At 42.5% G+C, this 22500-nt stretch overlaps 1 protein-coding gene across 1 annotated transcript in view; it reads right to left on the reverse strand.

Annotated features, from left to right (window-relative positions):
* The window catches only part of LOC124022392 (cGMP-specific 3',5'-cyclic phosphodiesterase-like), a 24596-nt gene extending 10461 nt beyond the window's left edge, over positions 1–14135 (reverse strand). The window contains exons 1-5 of the mRNA XM_046337333.1: positions 14087–14135; positions 13292–13443; positions 10074–10258; positions 5258–5341; positions 1390–1536 (exon numbers count right to left, since the gene is read on the reverse strand). Of these exons, the coding sequence (XP_046193289.1) occupies positions 1390–1536; positions 5258–5341; positions 10074–10258; positions 13292–13443; positions 14087–14130 (612 nt within the window). The 5' untranslated portion in view covers positions 14131–14135. The remainder of the gene's footprint in view (positions 1–1389; positions 1537–5257; positions 5342–10073; positions 10259–13291; positions 13444–14086) is intronic.
* Positions 14136–22500: the final 8365 nt, after the last annotated feature.

A 22500-nucleotide genomic window follows, 5' to 3' on the forward strand; every position in this document is an offset into this window, starting at 1 on the left:
CTGACCTCTGACCTCTCACCTGTAGCTGGTCTGTAGACATCATCATAGCGAACATACACTGAGCCCTAACCTCTGACCTCTGACCTCTCACCTGTAGCTGGTCTGTAGACATCATCATAGTTAACACACACTGAGCCCTAACCTCTGACCTCTGACCTCTCACCTGTAGCTGGTCTGTAGACATCATCATAGCGAACACACACTGAGCCCTAACCTCTGACCTCTGACCTCTCACCTGTAGCTGGTCTGTAGACATCATCATAGCGAACACACACTGAGCCCTAACCTCTGACCTCTGACCTCTCACCTGTAGCTGGTCTGTAGACATCATCATAGCGAACACACACTGAGCCCTAACCTCTGACCTCTGACCTCTCACCTGTAGCTGGTCTGTAGACATCATCATAGCGAACATACACTGAGCCCTAACCTCTGACCTCTGACCTCTCACCTGATAGCTGGTCTGTAGACATCATCATAGCGAACAACACTGAGCGGTGGAGATGAGGCCATGACTCCAGTGGAGTGAGGGAACGTTGAGAGATGAACCAGAGCCTTACACTCAGAACCCAGATGGAGAGGAGACAGGGAGGGGGAGGGGGAGAGAGATGAGAGAGGGAAAGGGGGGAGATGGAGGGAAAGGATGGAGATGGAGGGAAAAGGGAGAGAGATGGAGATGGAGGGAAAGGGAGAGAGATGAGAGATGGAGGGAAAGGGAGAGAAGAAAGGAGATGAGGGAAAGGGAGGAGAAAGAGAAGATGGAGATGGAGGGAAAGGAGAGAGATGGAGAGGGGGTGAGAGATGGAGATGAGGGAAAGGAGAGATGGAGAGGGAGAGAGATGGAGATGGAGAAAGGAGAGAGATGGAGATGGGGGAAAGGGAGAAAGATGGAGAGGAGGGGAGAGAGATGGAGATGGAGGGAAAGGGAGAGAGATGGAGAGGGGGTGGAGATGGAGATGGAGGGAAAGGGAGAAAGATGGAGATGAGGGAAAGATGGAGATGGAGGGAAAGGGAGAGAGATGAAGAGAGGGGGGTGAGAGATGGAGATGGAGGGAAAGGGAGAAAGATGGAGATGGAGAGAGATGGAGATGGAGGGAAAGGGAGAGAGATGAAGAGAGGGGGGTGAGAGATGGAGATGGAGGGAAAGGAGAAAGATGGAGATGGAGGGAAAGGGAGAGAGATGAGAAGGAAAGGGAGCAAACTCACAGGACCAAAGTTACACATTAATAACTGTGTGTGTGTGTGTGTGTGTGTGTGTGTGTGTGTGTGTGTGTGTGTGTGTGTGTGTGTGTGTGTGTGTGTGTGTGTGTGTGTGTGTGTGTGTGTGTGTGTGTGTGTGTGTGTGTGTGTGTGTGTGTGTGTGTGTGTGTGTGTGTGTGTGTGTGGTACCTTGTAGTCGATGTTGAAGTCCTGTACCAGGTTGAGATCCAGGAACATTCTAACTGTGGCCTGAGCCGTGGAGTCCTCTGATAGGCCGAAATCAGAGAAGCTGAAGTCCAGGATGCGCAGTGATTGGGCAGAGGGGATTTCAGCTTCCTGGTTAGGATGAGAGAGGAGTGATTCAAAAACACATACTGAACACACACACACACACACACACACACACACACACACACACACACACACACACACACACACACACACACACACACACACACAGATACACTCGTCAGGTATGTGCAGGTATCTGTTAAGAGGTCGAGGTGAGGAGTTCTAGGTGGAAGTTGACCTCTGACAGTTGACCTCTGACCTCTAATGATGGTGGTTAATCTGGTTAATCTCCTGGTCTAATCTGGGTTTAGCTCAGACAGAGGAGAAACACACCTCAGCAACCACTAATCTGACTGACACTGCTCTCTAGTTTCCTCTGGAGACACCCCTCTGCTGGGGTAGAAGGAGGGAGAGAGGGAGAGAGAGAGGGAGAGAGGGAGGGAGGGAGGAGAGAGGGAGAGGGGAGGGAGAGAGAAGGAGAGGAGAGAGAGAGAGAGGAGAGAGAGGGAGAGAGAGAGAGGGAGAGGAGAGGGAGGGAGGGAGGGAAGGGGAGAAGGAGAGAGGAGAGGGAGGGAGGAGAGACAGAGACAGAGACAGAGAGAGGGAGAGGGAGGGAGGGAGGGAGGGAGGGAGGGAGGGAGAGGGAGAGAGGGGGAAGGGAGGAGAGAGAGGGAAGGGAGGAAGAGAGGGAGAGAAGGAGAGGAGAGAGGGAGAGAAGGAGAGGGAGAGAGAAGGAGAGAGGGAAGGGAGGGAGGAAGAGAGGGAAGGAGGGAGGGAGAGAGGGACAGGTGGTTATGGGGGAAGAAGTGGGAGAGAGAGGGATGGAGGGGGAGGAAGAGAGGGACAGGTGGTTATGGGGGGGTTAGGAGAGAGAGAGAGATGGGTGGATATAGAGAGAGATGGGTGGATATAGAGAGAGGGATGGGTATAGAGAGAGAGAGATTCTCATCAGATCGTCATAGAAACCTCCAGTGTAACTAGCCAGCTGGTAATCCTGGAAGTGGAGCCAACCTTAGCGACAAATGAAAACCAGTAATAAAGGGAACAATGGTGAGTTCTAGAACCGTCACCAGTAATACACCTTAGGGAACAATGGTGAGTTCTAGAACCGTCACCAGTAATACACCTAAGGGAACAATGGTGAGTTCTAGAACCGTCACCAGTAATACACCTTAGGGAACAATGGTGAGTTCTAGAACCGTCACCAGTAATACACCTAAGGGAACAATGGTGAGTTCTAGAACCATCACCAGTAATACACCTAAGTGAACAATGGTGAGTTCTAGAACCGTCACCAGTAATACACCTAAGGGAACAATGGTGAGTTCTAGAACCATCACCAGTAATACACCTAAGTGAACAATGGTGAGTTCTAGAACCGTCACCAGTAATACACCTAAGGGAACAATGGTGAGTTCTAGAACCGTCACCAGTAATACACCTAAGGGAACAATGGTGAGTTCTAGAACCGTCACCAGTAATACACCTAAGTGAACAATGGTGAGTTCTAGAACCATCACCAGTAATACACCTAAGTGAACAATAGTGAGTTCTAGAACCGTCACCAGTAATACACCTAAGTGAACAATGGTGAGTTCTAGAACCGTCACCAGTAATACACCTAAGGGAACAATGGTGAGTTCTAGAACCATCACCAGTAATACACCTAAGGGAACAATGGTGAGTTCTAGAACCATCACCAGTAATACACCTAAGTGAACAATGGTGAGTTCTAGAACCATCACCAGTAATACACCTAAGGGAACAATGGTGAGTTCTAGAACCATCACCAGTAATACACCTAAGGGAACAATGGTGAGTTCTAGAACGCCAGCAGAAAACCACCCTGCATCCCACTGCTGGCTTGCTTCTGAAGCTAAGCAGGGTTGGTCCTGGTCAGTCCCTGGATGGGAGACCAGATGCTGCTGGAAGTGGTGTTGGAGGGCCAGTAGGAGGCACTCTTTCCTCTCGTCTAAAAAATATCCCAATGCCCCAGGGCAGTGATTGGGGATGCCATTGATATCAATGAAAACGGTTCTCGACTTTCAGATTGTAAAGGAAGAAAGCGTAATTTAATGCTCATGCATTGTTGAGTATCCAGCCCCTGGACACACCAGAAAGAACCCCGCCCCTGCTGGGAAACACTGAAAAGGGAAGGGAGAGATTGGCAGAGGGTGGGAAGGAGAGAGAGAGAGAGAGATAGTGGGGTAGAAAGAGAGAGAAAGATAGTGGGGTGGAGAGAAAGATAGTGGGGTGGAAAGAGAAAGATAGTGGGGTGGAGAGAAAGATAGTGGGGTGGAGAGAAAGATAGTGGGGTATAAAGAGAGAGAAAGATAGTGGGGTGGAGAGAAAGATAGTGGGGTGGAGAGAAAGATAGTGGGGTATAAAGAGAGAGAAAGATAGTGGGGTGGAGAGAAAGATAGTGGGGTGGAAAGAGAGAGAGAGAGAAAGATAGTGGGGTAGAAAGAGAGAGAGAAATATAGTGGGGTGGAGAGAAAGATAGTGGGGTGGAAAGAGAGAGAGAAAGATAGTGGGGTGGAGAGAAAGATAGTGGGGTGGAAAGAGAGAGAGAGAGAAAGATAGTGGGGTGGAAAGAGAGAGAAGAGATAGTGGGGTGGAAAGAAAGAGAGAGAGAGAGAAAGATAGTGGGGTGGAGAGAAAGAGAGAGAGAAATATAGTGGGGTGGAAAGAGAGAGAAAGATAGTGGGGTGGAAAGAGAGAGAGAGAGAAAGATAGTGGGGTGGAAGAGAGAGAGAGAAAGATAGTGGGGTGGAAAGAAAGAGAGAGAGAAATATAGTGGGGTGGAAAGAGAGAGAGAGAGAAAGATAGTGGGGTGGAAAGAGAGAGAAATATAGTGGGGTGGAAAGAGAAAGATAGTGGGGTGGAAAGAGAGAGAGAAAGATAGTGGGGTGGAGAGAAAGATAGTGGGGTGGAAAGAGAGAGAGAAAGATAGTGGGGTGGAAAGAGAAAGATAGTGGGGTGAGAGAGAGAAAGATAGTGGGGTGGAGAGAAAGATAGTGGGGTGGAAAGAGAGAGAGATAGTGGGGTGGAGAGAAAGATAGTGGGGTGGAAAGAGAGAGATAGTGGGGTGGAGAGAAAGATAGTGGGGTGGAAAGAGAGAGAAAAGATAGTGGGGTGGAAAGAGAGAGAGAGAGAAAAGATAGAGGGGTGGAGAGAGAGAGAGAGAGAATAGTGGGGTGGAAAGAGATGGAAAGATAGAGATGGTGGAAAGAAAGAGATGGTAGGTGTATAGTGGGGTGGAGAGAAAGATAGTGGGGATGGAAAGAGAGAGAAAGATGGTGGGACAGAACCTGGAGAGAAAGATAGATGGTGGAAACAGAGAGAAGATAGAAAGATAGTGGGGAATTGAGAAAAAGATAGAAATGTATTTGGTGGAAAGAGAGAGAGAAAGATAGTGGGGTGGAAAGAGAGAGAGAGAGATCTGTAGAAATAGGGAGAGAGGGAAGGATAGAGAGATGGTAGGATAGAGAGATGTGAGGGAAGGATAGAAAGATGGTAGGATAGAGGGAAGGATAGAGAGATGTGAGGGAAGGAGAGATGGTAGGATAGAGAGATGGTAGGATAGAGAGATGGTAGGATAGAGAGATGGTAGGATAGAGAGATGGTAGGATAGAGAGATGGTAGGATAGAGAGATGGTAGGATAGAGAGATGGTAGGATAGAGAGATGGTAGGATAGAGAGATGGTAGGATGGAGAGATGTGAGGAGAGATGGTAGGTGTTGGTCTGTTGGTATCAGTGGTTCACCTGCAACGCTCGGATTTCCTCTTGAGCTGCAGTGAGCTGGTAGGACAGAACAGTGACACACACACGGTCAACATAGGACAGAACCTTAGGAGAGGACACACGACAGCACATAGACTTTAAAAACACACACACAAACACAAATATGTAAACACATGAAGGAATTGTAGAAAAACTGAATATAAATGTATTTGGTGTCAACGGAGTTTCATCATTCCTATATGTGTTCATTAATTAAAATCACTCAGTCTATTTATAATAATTTAGAAGATTCTTATTTGCATAAAATAGACAGAGACCAGTCTTATCAAAAATAGATAATGGTATTTATTAACGGAGCGTGCTGCCATGGAACCACGAACAACAGTTTATATACAAAATATGACGTCACAAAGCAGGTTCACAGGTTCTAGAATGAATCTCCTCCTCTCGACCAGGACAGAGCAGGTTCACTGGTTCTAGAATGAATCTCCTCCTCTCGACCAGGACGAAGCAGGTTCACAGGTTCTAGAATGAATCTCCTCCTCTCGACCAGGACGAAGCAGGTTCACAGGTTCTAGAATGAATCTCCTCCTCTCAACCAGGACAGAACAGGTTCTAGAATTAATCTCCTCTCGACCAGGACAAAGCAGGTTCACAGGTTCTAGAATGAATCTCCTCCTCTCGACCAGGACAAAGCAGGTTCACAGGTTCTAGAATGAATCTCCTCCTCTCGACCAGGAAGAAGCAGGTTCACAGGTTCTAGAATGAATCTCCTCCTCTCGACCAGGACAAAGCAGGTTCACAGGTTCTAGAATGAATCTCCTCCTCTCGACCAGGACAAAGCAGGTTCACAGGTTCTAGAATGAATCTCCTCCTCTCGACCAGGACAGAACAGGTTCTAGAATGACTCTCCTCCTCTCGACCAGGACGAAGCAGGTTCACAGGTTCTAGAATGACTCTCCTCCTCTCGACCAGGACAGAACAGGTTCTAGAATGACTCTCCTCCTCTCGACCAGGACAGAACAGGTTCTAGAATGAATCTCCTCCTCTCGACCAGGACAGAGCAGGTTCACAGGTTCTAGAATGAATCTCCTCCTCTCGACCAGGACAGAGCAGGTTCACTGGTTCTAGAATGAATCTCCTCCTCTCGACCAGGACGAAGCAGGTTCACAGGTTCTAGAATGAATCTCCTCCTCTCGACCAGGACAGAGCAGGTTCACAGGTTCTAGAATGAATCTCCTCCTCTCGACCAGGACAGAGCAGGTTCACAGGTTCTAGAATGAATCTCCTCCTCTCGACCAGGACAGAGCAGGTTCACAGGTTCTAGAATGAATCTCCTCCTCTCGACCAGGACAGAGCAGGTTCACAGGTTCTAGAATGAATCTCCTCCTCTCGACCAGGACAGAGCAGGTTCACAGGTTCTAGAATGAATCTCCTCCTCTCGACCAGGATGAAGCAGGTTCACAGGTTCTAGAATGAATCTCCTCCTCTCGACCAGGACAGAACAGGTTCTAGAATGAATCTCCTCCTCTCGACCAGGACAGAGCAGGTTCACAGGTTCTAGAATGAATCTCCTCCTCTCGACCAGGATGAAGCAGGTTCACAGGTTCTAGAATGAATCTCCTCCTCTCGACCAGGACAGAACAGGTTCTAGAATGAATCTCCTCCTCTCGACCAGGACAGAGCAGGTTCACAGGTTCTAGAATGAATCTCCTCCTCTCGACCAGGACAGAGCAGGTTCACAGGTTCTAGAATGAATCTCCTCCTCTCGACCAGGATGAAGCAGGTTCACAGGTTCTAGAATGAATCTCCTCCTCTCGACCAGGACAGAACAGGTTCTAGAATGAATCTCCTCCTCTCGACCAGGACAGAGCAGGTTCACAGGTTCTAGAATGAATCTCCTCCTCTCGACCAGGATGAAGCAGGTTCACAGGTTCTAGAATGAATCTCCTCCTCTCGACCAGGACAGAACAGGTTCTAGAATGAATCTCCTCCTCTCGACCAGGACAGAGCAGGTTCACAGGTTCTAGAATGAATCTCCTCCTCTCGACCAGGACAGAGCAGGTTCACAGGTTCTAGAATGAATCTCCTCCTCTCGACCAGGACAAAGCAGGTTCACAGGTTCTAGAATGAATCTCCTCCTCTCGACCAGGACGAAGCAGGTTCACAGGTTCTAGAATGAATCTCCTCCTCTCGACCAGGACAAAGCAGGTTCACAGGTTCTAGAATGAATCTCCTCCTCTCGACCAGGACGAAGCAGGTTCACAGGTTCTAGAATGAATCTCCCCCTCTCGACCAGCACAAAGCAGGTTCACAGGTTCTAGAATGAATCTCCTCCTCTCGACCAGGACAGAACAGGTTCTAGAATGACTCTCCTCCTCTCGACCAGGACAGAACAGGTTCTAGAATGAATCTCCTCCTGTCGACCAGGACAGAACAGGTTCTAGAATGACTCTCCTCCTCTCGACCAGGACAGAACAGGTTCTAGAATGAATCTCCTCCTCTCGACCAGGACAGAGCAGGTTCACAGGTTCTAGAATGAATCTCCCCCTCTCGACCAGCACAAAGCAGGTTCACAGGTTCTAGAATGAATCTCCTCCTCTCGACCAGGACAGAACAGGTTCTAGAATGACTCTCCTCCTCTCGACCAGGACAGAACAGGTTCTAGAATGAATCTCCTCCTGTCGACCAGGACAGAACAGGTTCTAGAATGACTCTCCTCCTCTCGACCAGGACAGAACAGGTTCTAGAATGAATCTCCTCCTCTCGACCAGGACAGAGCAGGTTCACAGGTTCTAGAATGACTCTCCTCCTCTCGACCAGGACGAAGCAGGTTCACAGGTTCTAGAATGACTCTCCTCCTCTCGACCAGGACAGAACAGGTTCTAGAATGACTCTCCTCCTCTCGACCAGGACAGAACAGGTTCTAGAATGAATCTCCTCCTCTCGACCAGGACAAAGCAGGTTCACAGGTTCTAGAATGACTCTCCTCCTCTCGACCAGGACAGAACAGGTTCTAGAATGAATCTCCTCCTCTCGACCAGGACAGAGCAGGGTCACAGGTTCTAGAATGAATCTCCTCCTCTCGACCAGGACAGGGCAGGTTCACAGGTTCTAGAATGAATCTCCTCCTCTTGACCAGGACAGAGCAGGTTCACAGGTTCTAGAATGAATCTCCTCCTCTCGACCAGAACAGAGCAGGTTCACAGGTTCTAGAATGAATCTCCTCCTCTCGACCAGGACAGAGCAGGTTCACAGGTTCTAGAATGAATCTCCTCCTCTCGACCAGGACAGAGCAGGTTCACAGGTTCTAGAATGAATCTCCTCCTCTCGACCAGGACAGAGCAGGTTCACAGGTTCTAGAATGAATCTCCTCCTCTCGACCAGGACAGAGCAGGTTCACAGGTTCTAGAATGAATCTCCTCCTCTCGACCAGGACAAAGCAGGTTCACAGGTTCTAGAATGAATCTCCTCCTCTCGACCAGGACAAAGCAGGTTCACAGGTTCTAGAATGAATCTCCTCCTCTCGACCAGGACGAAGCAGGTTCACAGGTTCTAGAATGAATCTCCTCCTCTCGACCAGGACAGAACAGGTTCTAGAATGAATCTCCTCCTCTCGACCAGGACAGAGCAGGTTCACAGGTTCTAGAATGAATCTCCTCCTCTCGACCAGGACAGAGCAGGTTCACAGGTTCTAGAATGAATCTCCTCCTCTCGACCAGGACAAAGCAGATTCACAGGTTCTAGAATGAATCTCCTCCTCTCGACCAGGACACAGCAGAGTCTCACCATAATTTATTTCCACTTTAGCAGAGTCTCACCATAATTTATTACCACTTTAGCAGAGTCTCACCATAATTTATTACCACTTTAGTAGAGTCTCACCATCATTTATTACCACTTTAGCAGAGTGTCACCATCATTTATTACCACTTTAGCAGAGTCTCACCATCATTTATTACCACTTTAGCAGAGTCTCACCATCATTTATTACCACTTTAGCAGAGTCTCACCATCATTTATTACCACTTTAGCAGAGTCTCACCATCATTTATTACCACTTTAGCAGAGTCTCACCATCATTTATTACCACTTTAGCAGAGTCTCACCATCATTTATTACCACTTTAGCAGAGTCTCACCATCATTTATTACCACTTTAGCAGACAGTTCCAGATATACGGAAAACCTGGAGGGGCTCTCGCTGTCTCATCTAAACGCCACAGAGTTATAGCTGAGTGGGTTCAAACATAGGTTAATGACCCTCTTTGCTTACTTCAAACCCACAACCCGTTCCTCTCCAACTGAGTTGGAATGGTGTTTATTATGTTTTAATTACTCCTTGTTCATGCTACATAATCTCTTCCTTATGAACTAACTTTATTAATCAGATATTGTAAAACAGAGTATAAGTTTAATTAGTTATAGTTCTATTTAAATGTAGATATTATTTAGTCATTATTCATCCAATTCCTATCACTAAGGTGTATGTAAACTTCAGACTTCACCTCTACTTATAGTACCAGTCAAAAGTTTGGACACACCTACTCATTCAAAGGTTTTTATTTATTTTTACTATTTTCTACATTTTAGAATAATAGTGACGACATCAAAACTATGAAATAACACATATGGAATCATGGAGTAACCAAAAAAGTGTTAAACAAATACAAATATATTTTAGATTCTTCAAAGTAGTGATGTCTTCACTATTATTCTACAATGTAGAAAATAGTAAAAAATAAAGAAAACCCCTTGACTAGTACTATATATATATATATATATATATATATTACATATATATACATATATACACAGACTTCTGTCTCCTCCCCCACCTCTTGGGTAACATCCTGGCTGGCTCGTTGGTACTCTATCCGTTGGACGGTCTGGACGGTCTGCAGGGCCAGGCCGCAGTACACCGCAAAGTCCTCTAGGAGGCGCTCATCATAACGGTTAAACGCCCTGCCCGTCTCCGCCTCGCCAGGGGCCGTGCCCAGTTTGTTCTTCAGCTGGCAGACGGCTGAACAGACAACAACAACAACAGCAACAACAACAACAGCAACAACAACAGCAGCAACAACAACAACAACAACAACAACAACAACAACAACAACAGCAGCAACAACAACAACAACAGCAGCAACAACAACAACAACAACAAGCAACAACAACAACAACAACAGCAGCAACAACAACAACAACAACAGCAGCAACAACAACAACAACAACAACAACAAGCAACAACAACAACAACAGCAGCAACAACAACAAGCAACAACAACAACAACAGCACAACAACAGCAACAACAACAACAACAACAACAGCAGCAACAACAACAACAACACCAACAACAACAACAGAGGGATGGATGAAAAGTTGTTAATAACTTTATTTGTTTATTTAATAACTTAAAACTTCATGACGATTCATGACTCAATCTTATCAGGTATCGTCATGACGATATCGTCTTGTCCAGGGCCTGTCTGTATTCATGAAGCTTCTCAGACTGCTGACCTGGGATCAGTTTTGCCTTTTAGATCCCAATGAAGAAGACCACATAGACAGGTGGGGAGCTGATCCTAGATCTGCCCTGCTACTCTGAGATGCTGTTGGGGATGTGTTCTGTGGTGTGGAGATCAGTAATGCTTAATTTATGGATAGGGGGCAGTATTCGGAAGTTTGGATGAACGAGGTGCCCAAAGTAAACTGCCTGTTACTCAGGCCCAGAAGCTAGTATATAATTGTATTATTGGATGGGAAACACTCTGAAGTTTCTAAAACTGTTACAATAATGTCTGTGAGCATTACAGAATTTATGTGGCAGGTGAAAACCCGAGGACAATCCATCCAGGAAATGACATTTCTTTGATGTGAGTAGATTTCTATTCAAAGCCTATTGACTATATAAAGGGTTAGGACCCAGATTGCAGTTCCTATGGCTTCCACTAGATGTCAACAGTCTTTAGACATGGGTTCAGGCTTGTTTTCTGAAGAAAAAAAACAAGAATAAGAAGTTTTGGCAGGTGTCCGTTTTCACTGCCAGTACTCCTTTGTGCGTGATGGTGTGCGCACCCCTCGTTCTTTTTCCTTTCTATTGAAAACGCTTTTGTCCGGCTGAAATATTAGCGATTATTTAGATAATAATTGACACCCTGAGGATTAGTTATGAACATCTTTTGACATGTTTCGGAAGAACTTTACCGGTACTATTAGGATAAATTCGTCTGCATGTTTTCACCTCCTTAGAGCCAGTGGATTACTGAACAAAACGTGCCAACAAAACTGGGTTTTTGGGATATAAAGAGGGACTTTATCGAACAAAACAACCATTTATTGTGTTGCTGGAACTCTTTGGAATGCCAACAGATGAAGATCTTTCGTGACTCTTCTGCTGGGTTGTAAAATGTTTGTATGCTTTTGTAAGCGGGGCGCAGTCCTCAGATTATCGCATGGTGTGCTTTCGCCGTAAAGCCTCTTTGAAAATCTGACACAGCGGCTGGATTACCAAGACGTTCATCTTTAAGCCGATGTATAACACTTGTATTTTTATGAATGTTTATTATGACTATTTCTGTCATTTGAATTTGGCGCTCTGCAATTTCACCGGATGTTGTCAAGGTGGGTCGCTAGCGGAACGCTTATCCCAAATTGAAGACAGTCTTATCTGTTGTTTGTATATCAGTGACGGTTAGGACTGTCTATTTAACAACCCTGCTAAGCACCCTGGCTGACGCGCTCTAATGCTGCTAATACTCAGTCAGCTAATAGAGGACTTCCTAGTAAATACAAGATGATCTATAGACAAGATTCTCTACAGACTTCCTAGTAAATACAAGATTCTCTACAGACTTCCTAGTAAATACAAGATTCTCTAAAGACAAGATTCTCTACAGACTTCCTAGTAAATACAAGATTCTCTAAAGACAAGATTCTCTACAGACTTCCTAGTAAATACAAGATTCTCTACAGACAAGATTCTCTACAGACTTCCTAGTAAATACAAGATTCTCTACAGACTTCCTAGTAAATACAAGATTCTCTACAGACTTCCTAGTAAATACAAGATTCTCTACAGACTTCCTAGTAAATACAAGATTCTCTACAGACTTCCTAGTAAATACAAGATTCTCTACAGACTTCCTAGTAAATACAATGCTTCCTAGTCATTCAATACTAGTCAGTGAATAGATCAGTAAATAAAGACTGAAGAGCCAGTAATACACTGGTTTAAGACGCACTGATATCAATATCTCAGCCTTGACTATCAACAACGACTAACAGCGTGACTCTAACAACCACAGAAGAAGAAGACTCCCTACGACTAACAGCATGTCTCTAACAACCACAGAAGAAGAAGACTCCCTATGACTAACAGCATGTCTCTAACAACCACAGAAGAAGAAGACTCCCTATGACTAACAGCGTGCCTCTAACAACCACAGAAGAAGACTCCCTATGACTAACAGCATGTCTCTAACAACCACAGAAGAAGAAGACTCCCTATGACTAACAGCGTGCCTCTAACAACCACAGAAGAAGACTCCCTATGACTAACAGCATGTCTCTAACAACCACAGAAGAAGAAGACTCCCTACGACTAACAGTGTGTCTCTAACAACCACAGAAGAAGACTCCCTACGACTAACAGTATGTCTCTAACAACCACAGAAGAAGAAGACTCACTACGACTAACAGTGTGTCTAACAACCACAGAAGAAGACTCCCTACGACTAACAGCGTGCCTCTAACAACCTCAGAAGAAGAAGACTCTCTACGACTAACAGCGTGTCTCTAACAACCACAGAAGAAGAAAACTCCCTACGACTAACAGCATGTCTCTAACAACCACAGAAGAAGAAGACCTGCCTCTTTACTGTTGTATGAGGTGTAGTTATAGAATTCATGTTGTTGTTCTCAATGGAATTCTACAGTGAGGTTAAAGTCATATAAACATAGTTAGATAAATAGAGTGAGTTTTATCCAGTCATTGGCCTGTAAAGACAGTGCTTTATATAAAGTAGAGAAGATACATTCAGAGAAAGAGGGACGCACCAATGATTTGTCCTGTCTTCCCGTTTCTGATCGGGCAGCAGACCAGACTACCCGTGTGGGGGTCCTGATCGGCGCCGGATACGTTCATTGTCTCCTTGGAGACCAGCACCTGCAGGGCGTGGGTCAGGTCTATGTCCGAGAGGGTACAGTCTCTATGGAAACATAGAAATATAGTGATTCTGCAGTCTCTATGGAAACACAGAAATATAGTGATGCTGCAGTCTCTATGGAAACACAGAAATATAGTGATTCTGCAGTCTCTATGGAAACACAGAAATATAGTGATGCTGCAGTCTCTATGGAAACACAGAAATCTAGTGATGCAACAGTCTCTATGGAAACAGAGAAATATACATTATTTACATTAACCATCAAACATAGAAAAAGTATCCACTGTTGATCAGTGCAAAGCCATCAGTCACAAATACGGTTGAGGAATTCAGGTAACTTTCCCCAGATTCCCATGCTATCCAGAAGACTCGGTTGGAAGATTCCTGGAATCATGAAGGAATAAGGAGCAAATTCGGGAATCTTCCAACCAGGATTTTTTGGGGAAAACCTGGAAATCTGGGGATGTTACCGGTATTTTGCAACCTTTGTCCCAATTTAAATATATTGGTATTTGCATGTTTTAGTACACCAAGACAGTCCCAGGTCAACTAAATCAAAACAATATCAGCAGTTACATCTCTTAAACACGTGACTATGGTCTATAGAATGTATATATAGCCTGAAACACACTGCCGTTGATGTAATGACACAACAGTGATAGGAGAGGAAAACCCTTTCTAGAACCTTTGAAAGATCTGGAACTCTGACCCTTGTTCTTCTCCCTCCATATGGACCAGCCCAGAGAAGGAGTTCTAGAACACAACGGAACAGTAGAACACGTCAACAAGGTTCTACGTTTATACAGTTCAGAACTTCCATAGACCATTAGTAACAACACACAGGCGTGGGAATGGAGGCAAGTCACTCTGGGAACCCACTAAGGGAAAATCCTTGAATTAAAATGACAAAATGTTCTAATAATTACACTGGTTCCACCCCCAGATTCCCTTCCATTTCCAGCAATGTCCTGAAAACACAACAATAGCCTGGTAAATCCAGAATGAATGCTACGTTCAATATTTTTTTTAAACTGCTTATCAGTCTGGCCTCCAGCCGATAAACGGGGTTTGGAATGAGACAGAAAATGGCTGGTCCAATCAGAGTTCGCCCAGAAACAATGGGAGCGTTTACGACCAAAACCAGACTAATAAGCGACGTAAAGAAATAGTAAAAAACAGAGATCATGCTGGACCCATCCAGGTAAAACAATACTGCAGTCAACTAAGAAGAAACAATACTGCAGTCAACTAAGAAGAAACAATACTGCAGTCAACTAAGAAGAAACAATACTGCAGTCAACTAAGAAGAAACAATACTGCAGTCAACTAAGAAGAAACAAACGTTACGTCTTGTGTTTTAATAAACAGAAAGTGGTGTCTTCTGTTTTATAAACCAGGAAGTTATTTGTGTTTTATAAACCAGGAAGTTATTTGTGTTTTATAAACCAGGAAGTTATTTGTGTTTTATAAACCAGGAAGTTATGTCTTGTGTTTTATAAACCAGGAAGTTATTTGTGTTTTATAAACCAGGACGTTATTTGTGTTTTATAAACCAGGAAGTTATTTGTATTTTATAAACCAGGAAGTTATTTGTGTTTTATAAACCAGGAAGTTATTTGTGTTTTATAAACCAGGAAGTTATGTCTTGTGTTTTATAAACCAGGAAGTTATTTGTGTTTTATAAACCAGGAAGTTATTTGTGTTTTATAAACCAGGAAGTTATTTGTGTTTTATAAACCAGGAAGTTATTTGTGTTTTATAAACCAGGAAGTTATGGCTTGTGTTTTATAAACCAGGAAGTTATTTGTGTTTTATAAACCAGGAAGTTATTTGTGTTTTATAAACCAGGAAGTTATTTGTGTTTTATAAACCAGGAAGTTATGTTTGTGTTTTATAAACCAGGAAGTTATTTGTGTTTTATAAACCAGGAAGTTATTTGTGTTTTATAAACCAGGAAGTTATTTGTGTTTTATAAACCAGGAAGTTGTTTGTGTTTTATAAACCAGGAAGTTATTTGTGTTTTATAAACCAGGAAGTTATTGCTTGTGTTTTATAAACCAGGAAGTTATTTGTGTTTTATAAACCAGGAAGTTGTTTGTGTTTTATAAACCAGGAAGTTATTTGTGTTTTATAAACCAGGAAGTTATGGCTTGTGTTTTATAAACCAGGAAGTTGTTTGTGTTTTATAAACCAGGAAGTTATTTGTGTTTTATAAACCAGGAAGTTATGGCTTGTGTTTTATAAACCAGGAAGTTATTTGTGTTTTATAAACCAGGAAGTTATTTGTGTTTTATAAACCAGGAAGTTATTTGTGTTTTATAAACCAGGAAGTTGTTTGTGTTTTATAAACCAGGAAGTTATGTATTGTGTTTTATAAACCAGGAAGTTGTTTGTGTTTTATAAACCAGGAAGTTATTTGTGTTTTATAAACCAGGAAGCTATTTGTGTTTTATAAACCAGGAAGTTATTTGTGTTTTATAAACCAGGAAGTTATTTGTGTTTAATAAACCAGGAAGTTATTTGTATTTTATAAACCAGGAAGTTATTTGTGTTTTATAAACCAGGAAGTTATTTGTGTTTTATAAACCAGGAAGTTATTTGTGTTTTATAAACCAGGAAGTTATGTATTGTGTTTTATAAACCAGGAAGTTATTTGTGTTTTATAAACCAGGAAGTTATTTGTGTTTTATAAACCAGGAAGTTATTTGTATTTTATAAACCAGGAAGTTATGTATTGTGTTTTATAAACCAGGAAGTTATTTGTGTTTTATAAACCAGGAAGTTGTTTGTGTATTATAAACCAGGAAGTTATGTGTTGTGTTTTATAAACCAGGAAGTTGTTTGTGTTTTATAAACCAGGAAGTTGTTTGTGTTTTATAAACCAGGAAGTTATTTGTATTTTATAAATAATATATGCCATTTAGCAGACGCTTTTATCCAAAGCGACTTACAGTCATGTGTGCATACATTCTACGTATGGGTGGTCCCGGGAATCGAACCCACTACCCTGGCGTTACAAGCGCCATGCTCTACCAACTGAGCTACAGAAGGACCAGGAAGTTATTTGTATTTTATAAACCAGGAAGTTATGTCTTGTGTTTTATAAACCAGGAAGTTATTTGTGTTTTATAAACCAGGAAGTTATTTGTATTTTATAAACCAGGAAGTTATTTGTGTTTTATAAACCAGGAAGTTATTTGTATTTTATAAACCAGGAAGTTAATTGTGTTTTATAAACCAGGAAGTTATTTGTATTTTATAAACCAGGAAGTTATTTGTGTTTTATAAACCAGGAAGTTATTTGTATTTTATAAACCAGGAAGTTATTTGTGTTTTATAAACCAGGAAGTTATTTGTGTTTTATAAACCAGGAAGTTATTTGTGTTTTATAAACCAGGAAGTTATTTGTGTTTTATAAACCAGGAAGTTATGGCTTGTGTTTTATAAACCAGGAAGTTATGGCTTGTGTTTTATAAACCAGGAAGTTATTTGTGTTTTATAAACCAGGAAGTTATTTGTATTTTATAAACCAGGAGGTTATTTGTATTTTATAAATCAGGAAGTTATTTGTATTTTATAAACCAGGAAGTTATTTGTATTTTATAAACCAGGAAGTTATTTGTGTTTTATAAACCAGGAAGTTATGGCTTGTGTTTTATAAACCAGGAAGTTATTTGTGTTTTATAAACCAGGAAGTTATTTGTATTTTATAAACCAGGAGGTTATTTGTATTTTATAAACCAGGAAGTTATTTGTATTTTATAAACCAGGAAGTTATTTGTGTTTTATAAACCAGGAAGTTATTTGTGTTTTATAAACCAGGAAGTTATTTGTGTTTTATAAACCAGGAAGTTATTTGTATTTTATAAACCAGGAGGTTATTTGTATTTTATAAATCAGGAAGTTATGTCTTGTGTTTTATAAATCAGAGTAACTGAAAGCTTCAGAGAAAATAAAAACATTAAACAAGGCAGGTAATTTGTGATGATATTTTTAAAAGAAGCACGACTTATTTAACACTGTTGCTTCTCACCGAGACGTTTACACTTTCCTCCTCCTGGTATAGTTTACACTTTCATCCTCCTGGTATAGTTTACACTGTCATCCTCCTGGTATAGTTGGGAAAGTTTAGACTTTCATCCTCCTGGTATAGTTGGGAAAGTTTAGACTTTCATCCTCCTGGTATAGTTTACACTTTCATCCTCCTGGTATAGTTTACACTTTCATCCTCCTGGTATAGTTTAGACTGTCATCCTCCTGGTATAGTTTAGACTGTCATCCTTCTGGTATAGTTTACACTTTCATCCTCCTGGTATAGTTTACACTTTCATCCTCCTGGTATAGTTTACACTTTCATCCTCCTGGTATAGTTTAGACTGTCATCCTCCTGGTATAGTTTAGACTGTCATCCTTCTGGTATAGTTTACACTTTCATCCTCCTGGTATAGTTTAGACTTTCATCCTCCTGGTATAGTTTACACTTTCATCCTCCTGGTATAGTTTACACTTTCATCCTCCTGGTATAGTTTACACTTTCATCCTCCTGGTATAGTTTACACTTTCATCCTCCTGGTATAGTTTAGACTGTCATCCTCCTGGTATAGTTTAGACTGTCATCCTTCTGGTATAGTTTACACTTTCATCCTCCTGGTATAGTTTACACTTTCATCCTCCTGGTATAGTTTACACTTTCATCCTCCTGGTATAGTTTAGACTTTCATCCTCCTGGTATAGTTTAGACTGTCATCCTCCTGGTATAGTTTACACTTTCATCCTCCTGGTATAGTTTACACTTTCATCCTCCTGGTATAGTTTACACTTTCATCCTCCTGGTATAGTTTACACTTTCATCCTCCTGGTATAGTTTACACTTTCATCCTCCTGGTATAGTTTAGACTGTCATCCTCCTGGTATAGTTTAGACTGTCATCCTTCTGGTATAGTTTACACTTTCATCCTCCTGGTATAGTTTAGACTTTCATCCTCCTGGTATAGTTTAGACTTTCATCCTCCTGGTATAGTTTACACTTTCATCCTCCTGGTATAGTTTACACTTTCATCCTCCTGGTATAGTTTACACTTTCATCCTCCTGGTATAGTTTACACTTTCATCCTCCTGGTATAGTTTACACTGTCATCCTCCTGGTATAGTTTACACTGTCATCCTCCTGGTATAGTTTACACTGTCATCCTCCTGGTATAGTTTACACTGTCATCCTCCTGGTATAGTTTACACTTTCATCCTCCTGGTATAGTTTACACTGTCATCCTCCTGGTATAGTTTAGACTTTCATCCTCCTGGTATAGTTTACACTGTCATCCTCCTGGTATAGTTTACACTTTCATCCTCCTGGTATAGTTTACACTTTCATCCTCCTGGTATAGTTTACACTTTCATCCTCCTGGTATAGTTTACACTTTCATCCTCCTGGTATAGTTTACACTGTCATCCTCCTGGTATAGTTTACACTTTCATCCTCCTGGTATAGTTTACACTTTCATCCTCCTGGTATAGTTTACACTTTCATCCTCCTGGTATAGTTTAGACTTTCATCCTCCTGGTATAGTTTACACTTTCATCCTCCTGGTATAGTTTACACTGTCATCCTCCTGGTATAGTTTACACTTTCATCCTCTTGGTATAGTTTACACTTTCATCCTCCTGGTATAGTTTACACTGTCATCCTGCTGGTATAGTTTACACTTTCATCCTCCTGGTATAGTTTACACTGTCCTCCTGGTATAGTTTACACTTTCCTCCTCCTGGTATAGTTTACACTGTCATCCTCTTGGTATAGTTTAGACTGTCATCCTCCTGGTATAGTTTAGACTGTCATCCTCTTGGTATAGTTTAGACTGTCATCCCCTTGGTATAGTTTAGACTGTCATCCTCCTGGTATAGTTTAGACTTTCATCCTCCTGGTATAGTTGGGAAAGTTTAGACTTTCATCCTCTTGGTATAGTTGGGAAAGTTTAGACTTTCATCCTCCTGGTATAGTTGGGAAAGTTTAGACTTTCATCCTCCTGGTATAGTTGGGAAAGTTTAGACTTTCATCCTCCTGGTATAGTTGGGAAAGTTTAGACTTTCATCCTCCTGGTATAGTTGGGAAAGTTTAGACTTTCATCCTCCTGGTATAGTTGGGAAAGTTTAGACTTTCATCCTCTTGGTATAGTTGGGAAAGTTTAGACTTTCATCCTCCTGGTATAGTTGGGAAAGTTTAGACTTTCATCCTCCTGGTATAGTTGGGAAAGTTTAGACTTTCATCCTCCTGGTATAGTTGGGAAAGTTTAGACTTTCCTCCTCCTGGTATAGTTGGGAAAGTTTAGACTTTCCTCCTCTTGGTATAGTTTACACTTTCATCCTCCTGGTATAGTTGGGAAAGTTTAGACTTTCATCCTCCTGGTATATTTGGGAAAGTTTACACTTTCATCCTCCTGGTATAGTTGGGAAAGTTTAGACTTTCATCCTCCTGGTATAGTTGGGAAAGTTTAGACTTTCATCCTCCTGGTATAGTTGGGAAAGTTTAGACTTTCATCCTCCTGGTATAGTTGGGAAAGTTTAGACTTTCATCCTCCTGGTATAGTTGGGAAAGTTTAGACTTTCATCCTCCTGGTATAGTTGGGAAAGTTTAGACTTTCATCCTCCTGGTATAGTTGGGAAAGTTTAGACTTTCATCCTCCTGGTATAGTTGGGAAAGTTTAGACTTTCATCCTCCTGGTATAGTTGGGAAAGTTTAGACTTTCATCCTCCTGGTATAGTTGGGAAAGTTTAGACTTTCATCCTCCTGGTATAGTTGGGAAAGTTTAGACTTTCATCCTCCTGGTATAGTTGGGAAAGTTTAGACTTTCATCCTCCTGGTATAGTTGGGAAAGTTTAGACTTTCATCCTCCTGGTATAGTTGGGAAAGTTTAGACTTTCATCCTCCTGGTATAGTTGGGAAAGTTTAGACTTTCATCCTCCTGGTATAGTTGGGAAAGTTTAGACTTTCATCCTCCTGGTATAGTTGGGAAAGTTTAGACTTTCATCCTCCTGGTATAGTTGGGAAAGTTTAGACTTTCATCCTCCTGGTATAGTTGGGAAAGTTTAGACTTTCATCCTCCTGGTATAGTTGGGAAAGTTTAGACTTTCATCCTCCTGGTATAGTTGGGAAAGTTTAGACTTTCATCCTCTTGGTATAGTTGGGAAAGTTTAGACTTTCATCCTCCTGGTATAGTTGGGAAAGTTTAGACTTTCATCCTCCTGGTATAGTTGGGAAAGTTTAGACTTTCATCCTCCTGGTATAGTTGGGAAAGTTTAGACTTTCATCCTCCTGGTATAGTTGGGAAAGTTTAGACTTTCATCCTCCTGGTATAGTTGGGAAAGTTTAGACTTTCATCCTCTTGGTATAGTTGGGAAAGTTTAGACTTTCATCCTCCTGGTATAGTTGGGAAAGTTTAGACTTTCATCCTCCTGGTATAGTTGGGAAAGTTTAGACTTTCATCCTCCTGGTATAGTTGGGAAAGTTTAGACTTTCCTCCTCCTGGTATAGTTGGGAAAGTTTAGACTTTCATCCTCCTGGTATAGTTGGGAAAGTTTAGACTTTCATCCTCCTGGTATAGTTGGGAAAGTTTAGACTTTCATCCTCTTGGTATAGTTGGGAAAGTTTAGACTTTCATCCTCCTGGTATAGTTGGGAAAGTTTAGACTTTCATCCTCTTGGTATAGTTGGGAAAGTTTAGACTTTCCTCCTCCTGGTATATTTGGGAAAGTTTAGACTTTCATCCTCCTGGTATATTTGGGAAAGTTTAGACTTTCATCCTCTTGGTATAGTTGGGAAAGTTTAGACTTTCATCCTCTTGGTATAGTTGGGAAAGTTTAGACTTTCCTCCTCCTGGTATATTTGGGAAAGTTTAGACTTTCATCCTCCTGGTATTTGGGAAAGTTTAGACTTTCATCCTCCTGGTATATTTGGGAAAGTTTAGACTTTCATCCTCCTGGTATAGTTGGGAAAGTTTAGACTTTAGACCTTAGACTTCTATACATCAAGTTATTATATTGATTATATAAACTTATCTGATCATTATTTCAGACCTACATGGCAGGGGTTAGGAGCTAGTGTTTAGGGGTTAGGAGCTAGTGTTTAGGGGTTAGGAGCTAGTGTTTAGGGGTAGGAGCTAGTGTTTAGGGGTTAGGAGCTAGTGTTTAGGGGTAGGAGCTAGTGTTTAGGGGTAGGAGCTAGTGGTCAGGGGTTAGGAGCTAGTGTTTAGGGGTAGGAGCTAGTGTTTAGGAGGTAGGAGCTAGTGGTCAGGGGTTAGGAGCTAGTGTTTAGGGGTTAGGAGCTAGTGTTTAGGGGTTAGGAGCTAGTGTTTAGGGGGTAGGAGCTAGTGGTCAGGGGTTAGGAGCTAGTGTTTAGGGGTTAGGAGCTAGTGTTTAGGGGGTAGGAGCTAGTGGTCAGGGGTTAGGAGCTAGTGTTTAGGGGTTAGGAGCTAGTGTTTAGGGGTTAGGAGCTAGTGTTTAGGGGTTAGGAGCTAGTGTTTAGGGGGTAGGAGCTAGTGGTCAGGGGTTAGGAGCTAGTGTTTAGGGGTTAGGAGCTAGTGTTTAGGGGGTAGGAGCTAGTGGTCAGGGATTAGGAGCTAGTGTTTAGGGGTTAGGAGCTAGTGTTTAGGGGTTAGGAGCTAGTGTTTAGGGGGTAGGAGCTAGTGTTTAGGGGGTAGGAGCTAGTGGTCAGGGGTTAGGAGCTAGTGTTTAGGGGTTAGGAGCTAGTGTTTAGGGGGTGGGAGCTAGTGGTCAGGGGTTAGGAGATAGTGTTTAGGGGTTAGGAGCTAGTGGTTAGTTGTTAGGGGTTAGGAGCTAAGGGTTAGGGGTTAAGATCTAGTGGTTAGTGGTTAGGAGATAGTGGTTAGTGTTTAGGAGCTAGTGGTTAGGGGTTAGGAGCTAGTTTTTAGATGTTAGGGGCTAGGAGATTGGAGCTAGGGGTTAGGAGCTAGTGGTTAGGGGCTATGAGCTAGTGGTTAGGAGCTAGTGGTTAGGGGTTAGGAGTCACAGGGTTAGGAGCATAGGGCTAGGGGTTAGGGGGTTTAGGGTTAGGGGACTAGACCTAGGGGTTAGGTGATAGGGTTTA

Source organism: Oncorhynchus gorbuscha, unplaced genomic scaffold (assembly GCF_021184085.1).
Source record: "Oncorhynchus gorbuscha isolate QuinsamMale2020 ecotype Even-year unplaced genomic scaffold, OgorEven_v1.0 Un_scaffold_1368, whole genome shotgun sequence".
Taxonomy (NCBI): Eukaryota; Metazoa; Chordata; class Actinopteri; order Salmoniformes; family Salmonidae; genus Oncorhynchus; species Oncorhynchus gorbuscha.